The sequence below is a fragment of the Labeo rohita genome, chromosome 22 (genome assembly GCF_022985175.1).
Source record: "Labeo rohita strain BAU-BD-2019 chromosome 22, IGBB_LRoh.1.0, whole genome shotgun sequence".
NCBI lineage: Eukaryota > Metazoa > Chordata > Actinopteri > Cypriniformes > Cyprinidae > Labeo > Labeo rohita.
Genome location: NC_066890.1, coordinates 32,742,156 through 32,750,766, shown reverse-complemented (window position 1 = coordinate 32,750,766; position 8,611 = coordinate 32,742,156). Strand labels below are relative to the sequence as shown.

At 28.3% G+C, this 8,611-nt stretch overlaps 1 protein-coding gene across 1 annotated transcript; it reads right to left on the bottom strand.

The window, feature by feature from the left end:
* Positions 1-1,501: 1,501 nt before the first annotated feature.
* plekhb2 (pleckstrin homology domain containing, family B (evectins) member 2) lies at positions 1,502-7,061 on the bottom strand. The gene is made up of 8 exons (XM_051094799.1): positions 6,957-7,061; positions 6,627-6,682; positions 4,323-4,475; positions 4,025-4,127; positions 3,900-3,939; positions 3,717-3,803; positions 2,318-2,435; positions 1,502-2,242 (listed from the first exon to the last, which is right to left on the bottom strand). Exons 2-8 carry the CDS (start codon positions 6,661-6,663, stop codon positions 2,109-2,111), a joined length of 672 nt encoding a protein of 223 aa, XP_050950756.1. The 5' UTR covers positions 6,664-6,682; positions 6,957-7,061; the 3' UTR covers positions 1,502-2,108.
* Positions 7,062-8,611: the final 1,550 nt, after the last annotated feature.

The following is an 8,611-nucleotide window of genomic DNA, read 5'->3' as shown; positions in this document are numbered from 1 at the left end:
CCGATCACGTCGAATCTGACTTTTCCCTGAAGTTTCCCTTGTCGCATCCCATCACAAACATTGTGAATAATTGTGCTAGTTCATTTAAAATGTTTTCTCAAGAGAAAAAAAAATACACAAGACGAGACTGAATCAATCACGTTTTTCAACGTAAATAAAACGTAAAGAAAGTGTAAAGTCTCCACAAAAAAGGGAAAAATACACACTTTATGACACAGAGTATAAATAATAAAATGAGTTAAACGAAGGCCGCCACAAAAAAAACAAAAAAGGCAAAGAAAGGAAAAAACAATTGGAAAAAACAACCCTTTACTCTTTCCTGAATAATGTCGTAATCGCCTTCACAGTATTAATAAAGTATTATTCTCAGTATTATTACAGGTTTTTCTGTCAAATTAGATTTAAATGAATATTTCACACAACAATGAAAATTCTGTCATTATTTTCTCAACCTTTAATTTTCCTGAAAGCGCATGATTTTTAAAGATATATAACACATTTTATTTTTGAAGATATTTTTTGGCAAAGAAAAAAATGCGATTTTTTTTTTAATCAAATTTTCATCAAATTTTTTACTATGAATTCTTTACCAAATAATAATAATAAAAAAACAAATAACCAATAAAATAAAAATTAAGAAATTAAAAAAAAAAAAAAACTGAAGATTGATATTTTATTTTCGATAATATTTTTGTCAAAAAAAAAAAAAATACACACACATACACACATATATATTTTTGATCAATTCTTTATCAAAGAGAACAAAACAAAACAAAAGGGGAAAAAAAATGAAATAAAATGTATATTTTATGTTCGAAAATATTTTTTGCACCCTCCAAAAACGTATTTCTTATAAATTCTTTACCAAATAATAATAATAATAAAAAAAAAAAAACAATTGAAGACTGACATTTTATTTTCAATGATATTTTTGACTAACAAAAAAAGTACATATTTTTCTATTAAATCTTTATCAAACAAAACAAAAGGAAAAAAATTATATTTCAGGATTCTGTTTTCCTTACTAGTTTCTTTTTCTTTACAAAATAATAATAAAAAAAAATTACAAGGGGGAAAAAAAATTAAGAAATTAAAAAAAAAAAAAAAAAAAAAAACAATTGTTTGGCCAAAAATGTATATTTCTTAAATCAATTCTTCAAAGATAAAAAAAAGGATGCTGTTTTCCCAACAATAAAGTTAATTTTTGAACTTTATTATAGGGAAAAAAGCATCTTGATTTTTTTTTTCTTTATTTTATTTTTGATGATATCTTTTGCCAAAAAAGTATATAAGTAAAATATAAAGTACATAATTCTTTATCAAAAAGAAAAAAAAAATTCAGGATGATATTATCCCTATAATAAAGTTCAAAATATATTTTTTATTTTCAATGTTTAATTTTTTTTTTTTTTGCCAAACAGAAAGTAAAAATCAAAAAAATGAAAATCGATGCCCCCCAAAAAAGTACTTTTATCAATTGTTAAACAAACAAACAAACAAAAAAAACTGACAAAAGAAATACAGGATGCTTTTTTCCCAAATTATATAGTATGACTGAATTTTCATTTCTGAGTGAACTATTCCTTATAAACTACACTGTCAACAAACACTTAAATCAGCACAATTTTGGGTTTGCAGCTGTGAATGACACAAAAAAAACGGTTTCATTTCTTATTAGAACTAACAGGAAAAAACAACTGCTTGCCCATCATTCATTTCATCAAGGCCTGTGTTGTTTCTAGTCATTGTTAGCATAAACAAGACCCATTTATAGACTCAACAACAGACACTTAGTATTTCTAAACAGCGGCTGATCTTTAAACCCCCTGATTATCTTTATCTTAAAAACAGACGCCAATATTTTAGTGAGTATCTTTGTATGCTACAGATTAAATTTGCAGCGCAAACACATTTGTTGGTGCCTAATTGAAAGTACATAAGCTTTGGTACAAAGACGGATACAGAAAAGTAAGCAAACGTTCACCCAGCCCGGCTACATTATCAGACCTGCGTGTTACGAGGCGTAAAGGCAAAGTTAAAACAACACGGGACTGTTTCCCGCGCTGTGGGTCAGGTGGGTTCAGGTGGGCTGGGTTCACAAAAACACTTTAGAATACGGAAAACAGGGATCCGAGGGCCAGTCCCGTCGCTGCGCCGGCCAGCATCCCTAGAGCTACGTCACCTGTGTCGTCACGCCGGCGCTCCTGCACTATCACGTGGTTGACGCCGGGTGTGTATCCACCTATGGAAATCAATAACAAATGTCAATCAAAGTACATAAAGGTCAAAGGTCAAAAGTCAAACAACTTCCAGTTACCTTGATAATGGTATGGGTAGGCAACTGCATACTGCTGTCCATCTGCGGAGTAGACCATCTGTGTGGTATAAGGCGGAGGATGAGGAGCATAACCGCCATATCCATCAGGATAGAAAACCTAGATGAAAATTAGAAAGAAATTAGGGGAACATGATTTATCATTACCAAATCAGGGATCTTTTTATTATTATTATTATTATAGGTATAAGTATATTGATTTTTCCATTATGAGGACGCTCTCTAGATTTCGTTGTTGTCTTTTTTTACATTTAAAATTATTTGTATATTAAAATTGATGTATTCATCATTTTTTTAATTTCCTTTTGAGTATCTAATTTTTTAATCATGCATGCTCATTTCCCTTATTTTATAGCAAAATTATTTTTGCATTAAATTGTAATTATTTATTTTTTTCTATATTTACTATATTTAAGTTGTAATTATTTTAAATATTTATTTAAAAAAAAGTATTATATTAGGTTACTATATTATAGTTCAGTATTTTCACTTTTATTTACTTATACATTTTTTACTTATATTTAACTACATTTTGTATTATGTTTAATTATAAAATTTAATAAAACATTTTTATTGTTATTATTATTATTATTATTAAACTATTGTTTGTATAAGTATATTGATTTGTACATATTAAAAATACATTTTGTCAAGTGTAACAACATGTATTACATATTTAAAAATGTAAAAATACATTTTAGCAAGAGCAATAACATGTATTAGATTTATTAAATTATAAAATAAACAAACATAACCTATTTGAACAAAATAGTATAAAATTATAATATCAGTCATAACATGAATAACTATAAATTGTTTAGATTTTTCTATAATATATACACATTTTTGCTATGTTAATTTAATTGTAACAATTCTAAAATTTAATAATATTCTTACATTTTAAAGTACATATAAAATTATTAAATAATAAAACGTACTTATACTTTCTTAAATGCATTTTATCAAGTGTAATAACATGTATTATATTCATTAAATTATAAAATAAAAAAAATAACTATAATCTATTTGAAAATTATAATTTCAGTCATAACATGAATAACTACCCAGAAAACAATCTTCATTACTGACCTATTATCATCAACTGAACTAGTTAAAACTAAAACCATATGTAGGAGTGTTTTATTGGCATTTTGATAACATTCTTTTTATAGCAGCCAATAAACTTTCAAGCATGACTTGTAAACATAATCCGACCTCAATAGTCCTTTCTGGTCAAACAAGTTTATGATCAAACAGAAATGATGAAGTCAACATCTAAAAAGAGCTTTAAAACAAAAGCAATGTCATAAGCCAAGTAAAAAAATATTACTTCAAAAGTATTAATCAACATTTGTTAGTCAATTTCCTTTAAATATATTACCTGTGGAGTTGGGTTTAATTCAGAATAGGGTGGAGGAGCTGATGCTACGACGTCCTCGGCAAAACCGACCTGATGCGGCGGCACAATCTACAAAACACACCAACTCATGTAAGCAAACGCCTCTGTAACACTTCTAAAACTTCCTTTTTTTCCCCCAACTCATATCGCATTTGTGTAACTTACAGTATTGAGTCTTGCATCCTGAAGTGCCATGGTCCAAGCCCTTTCCGAAAAATAAATCAAGTTAGGATCAAAAAAATCTAATTTTGAAGCACACATTGTGAATAACAAAGACAAATTTGACTTACAAAGCATCGTCTGCACTGTCTGCGCAGATGCTGATGACGCGACCGTCCCGGCAGACGATCTGCAGGAGCGAGTCTTTGCTTTTGCCTTCAGGTGGTGTGAGCTCTGAAAACAAATCATGGAGGATAAAGAGCAACATCAACAACACACTGAGACATTTTCCATCCACTGTTTGTCCAACGACTTATAAAAACCTGTCAAGTACTACAAAATAGGCATGCTTGAAGTTTTCACATCTTTCGCAGTTCAAAAGCAGAAGAAAAGACAGCGGATGAGGACTGAAGTGCGGATCACACCCACCTCTACACGCGCTGGCGTTGCGGATGTTAATGCAGTCCACCTTCATGTGGATCTCGTCTTCCATGTCCCGCCGCTGCTGGTCATCGTAGAAGACCAGACGTCCATCCGACCAGAGGTCAAACCAGTTCCTCTTCCAGCGCCGCAAGATGGTGCCTGAAAGACGACAAGATTACATTTTATTATTGCATTTAAATGACTTTTTATAATTATAAAATGTATTAAATTTAGTGCTGTCAAACAATTAATCGCCATTAATCACATCCAAAATAAACATTTTTGTTTGTGTGTGTACTGTGTATATTTATTATGTATATATAAATACACACACACATGCATGTATATATTTAAGAAAAAAAGACTTTGTGTAGTTGTAAATATATACACATGCAAATGTTTTTAAATATATACACTATGTGTATTTACATATATATAATAAATATACACATTATCAACTACAATATACTACTGTATGTAAACAAAAACTTTTATTGTAGATGTGATTAATCATTTGACAGCACTAATTAAATTTTTTTTTAAGCTGTATTCTAAAATATTTTGTTTAAACCTTTATTAAATTTCTATAAATATTATACATTTATTAGAAATGTTTTACAAATATAAAATTATATATATATATATATATATATATATATAAATATATATGGTAATTTTATATGCACATTAATTAAAATGTAATCATGTAATAACATTTTTAGAATTATTACTAAATATATTATTAAATATGTAAAATGTACTTAACAGCAAAATAAAAAATGAGGAATAATATTTTAATAAATTCATACATAAATATTGTATTTACTTTTTAAATAAATAAATACAAAAAATGTCTATATAAAAATAAAATAATACAAATAATTTATAGTTGTTCATGTTATGACTGATATTTTAATTTTATACTATTTTGGCCAAATAGATTGTTTTATAATATATTATTCTGTTATAATTTTTCTTAATGAATTTATTTATTTATTTTTCTGTATATATGAATTAATTTATAATATAGTATATTTTTAATATATTATATTTCATAATTTCTCTTAACGTACCTTTTTAATATTTTTCATATTACAATTACAACCCACGTGTTTGTTTATGTATATAAAATGTTATTTTTATCATATATATATATATATATATATATATATATTTAAATTATATTATGATATATTATACTTACATTATCATATAACATTTCATAATATTTCACAATTTTTTCTTAATTCATTTTTTCTTTTACATAAATTTTAATTAAAAAAGTAAAAATAAAACACATCATTTTTCATAATTTATTTAGATAGAGTATGTTTAATATCAGCCATGGATTAGTCATTTTTTATAATTTAAAAAAATATATATATATTATAAAATAACTCAATTATAAAATGTATCAACTGAACCACAAAACCAGTTATAAACAGCACAAATATATTTGTAGCAATAGCCAACATTGTATGGGTCAAAATTATCAAATTTTCTTTTATGCCAAAAATCATTAGGATATTAAGTAAAGATCATGTTCCATGAATACATTTTGTAAATTTCCTACTGTAAATATATCAAAACTTATTTTCTGATTAGTAATATTCATTGCTAAGAACTTCATTTGGACAAATTTAAAGGTGACTTTCTCAATATTTCGTGGTTTTTTTTGCACCCAAAGATTCCAGATTTTCAAATACTTGTATCTCAATCAAATATTGTCCTATCCCAACAAACCATACATCAATGAAAAGCTTATTTATTCAGTATGTACACATCTCAATTCCTGAAAAAAATGACCCGTATGACTGGTTTTGTAGCCCAGGGTCACATATTACAAACGAATGATAAATAATTAAATTACAAAACAAAAAAGACTGCTTGTAAATGTGACAACTATAAGCAAACAGAAATAATGAAGTCATTATCTAAAAGGAGCTTTACCACACTTACAAGACAAACAAGATACAGCCTAGATAGTAACGTTCTTAGGTTTTGAGACACAAAGTTCAGTTTTCAACTTCCGTTTGAAAACTCATGACTAGATAACAAGCAGAGGACAGGAAACTATTTGTGCATGTCTGTTTCAACTAAAAAACTAAAAGCAAAACTGAATTTCAGCTTAACCTCCAAGCTAAATATTTCGCATTCTTCATGTATATTTCATGAGTTCCCAGAAAGAGGCTTTAAATTTTAAAAGAGCTATTTAAACTTTAATATGAATTAGGAAAACCTCTTAAAATGCTCATATTCGATATCAGAAAGGCTAAAATAATTAAACAAACGTGTAATAAACACACTCACTTTGTCTGTGCAGCCATCCGCTCTTCACAAACGCCATCCTCCAATCAACTCGATACCTAAACATACAAAAACATTTCAGTTAAAGCATTTCAATGTATAGAATATTAAACTGAGCCTGTAAACTTATGTTTTACAGTAAATGTAGTTTAGCCGTTGAACTTCGTCTATCAGTTTCAGAGTTAGCTTGCGCTCGCTGCGCCGTTGTGCTAAAAACGACGACAAACCGACGAAATAAACACCCGGAGGCAGCACAAAACATCTAGAAACACGTTTAAACACTATGTTTGTCATATTTATGCTCTATTACATGGATTAAATGAGTAAATGTACCCTCTTTCGGTGTGTTGACGTTTGCAGTGTGTGCGACTAGCAGAGTGACATCAGCAGCAGCAGCAGCATCATCCTCCTCCTCTCAGCTGACGCCTTATGTCACCGTATCAGATGATCAACACGACTTTTATTGACTTTCACAGACTTTTATTACCTGCACACAGGTCGTTTTGATGAGATAGTATAGTACAGAGCGATTTTACGACAAATCATTCATTTATTGACGTGTAGGGATCAAAATTGGAGGAATGAATTGGCATTCGCGAACATTCCTGACCGGATTGAGTTTAGTGAAGTTAATTCATCTTCATTCTCATTTAGGTGTTTTTTATTTCAAAGTATTTTTCAAACTAAGTAATGTTTTAATAACTTACAGGAGTGAAATATACGATAAAATATTTTTAAAATATATTATTGACTGTATAATATAATGATATTATAACGATGTTAATATAATTATATTTAAAAGTATGTATACATTACCAGGGGCGTTTCTAGGATTTTAAAACATCCGGGGCTGGTGCCAAAACATCAGGGGCTAGTGGTAGTGGGTGGGAGCTCACATCATGCTCACATAAGATTTTGTTAGACAAAAGTGGTTGAACCCCTGGATCCTTTTAGGTGGGTCCGGGGGCATTAAACTGGGGGTTAAAGAGCTTGTCACACTATTAACAATAGTAAATAGTAATCACTGCAAATAGCACACATATCAAAGTATTATAACAAAATTATAACATTACAAAAATATGTTAGACGAATAAAATAATACATTTGAAAATGTATTTATAACTGTAACAAATATATAGTTGCATACAAAAATGGGGTCCTATTTTTTTTTCCCGAGATTCATACACTGGTTCTTGATATCTGTGTGCGCCTAAACAAAGACACTTCTTCAGAAAGTTTTTTTTTTTTTTTTTTTTTTTTAAATCACAACAGCTTGTAAGAAATTAGCCTACAAAAATATGTTAGACGAATAAAATAATACATTTGAAAATTTATTTATAACTGTAACAAATATATAGTTGCATACAAAAATGGGGCCCTATTTTTTTTCCCCGAATTCCTTTTTATTTTTATTTTATTTTTTTTCAAATTCTGTTTTCTGTTTTCATTTTTCTGGTCTTCTTTTTAATGGTTAAATTTGATGTTATTAATCATGTGTAATTAATTAAAACCATGAATCGTTTACATTTTACTGTCAATTTATCAAAAGTTAAGAAAATGTACATGTTTGGGACCCAATGAAATGTTTTATTTTTTCTCACTTTACATTTTATTGTTACCAAATATGTTTTAGCATGTCTGTTTATCTGAATGCATAAAAACAGCTTTTATTTATTTTTACAGTAGCCTTATGGAAATCTGTGTTGTGTGTTTTTCTGGTTATCAGATGAAGGTATAAAATATTGATTTAATTGATCTTTTAATGAAAATTATATTTTATTTTTGTCAAATAAAGGGGATTGGAAAATGTAAAAAATGGAAGAAATATTGTGTGAAAAAAAAAATGTATACATTTTTATTAATTAATAGTAGTAGTAGTAGTACTAGGCACATACATTATACTGAATGATCAATGAAGTTAAACCTTTTATTTTGACGGGTTGCCGACCTGCCGTGAATACCATTAAATTTCTGTGTATATATTTGAC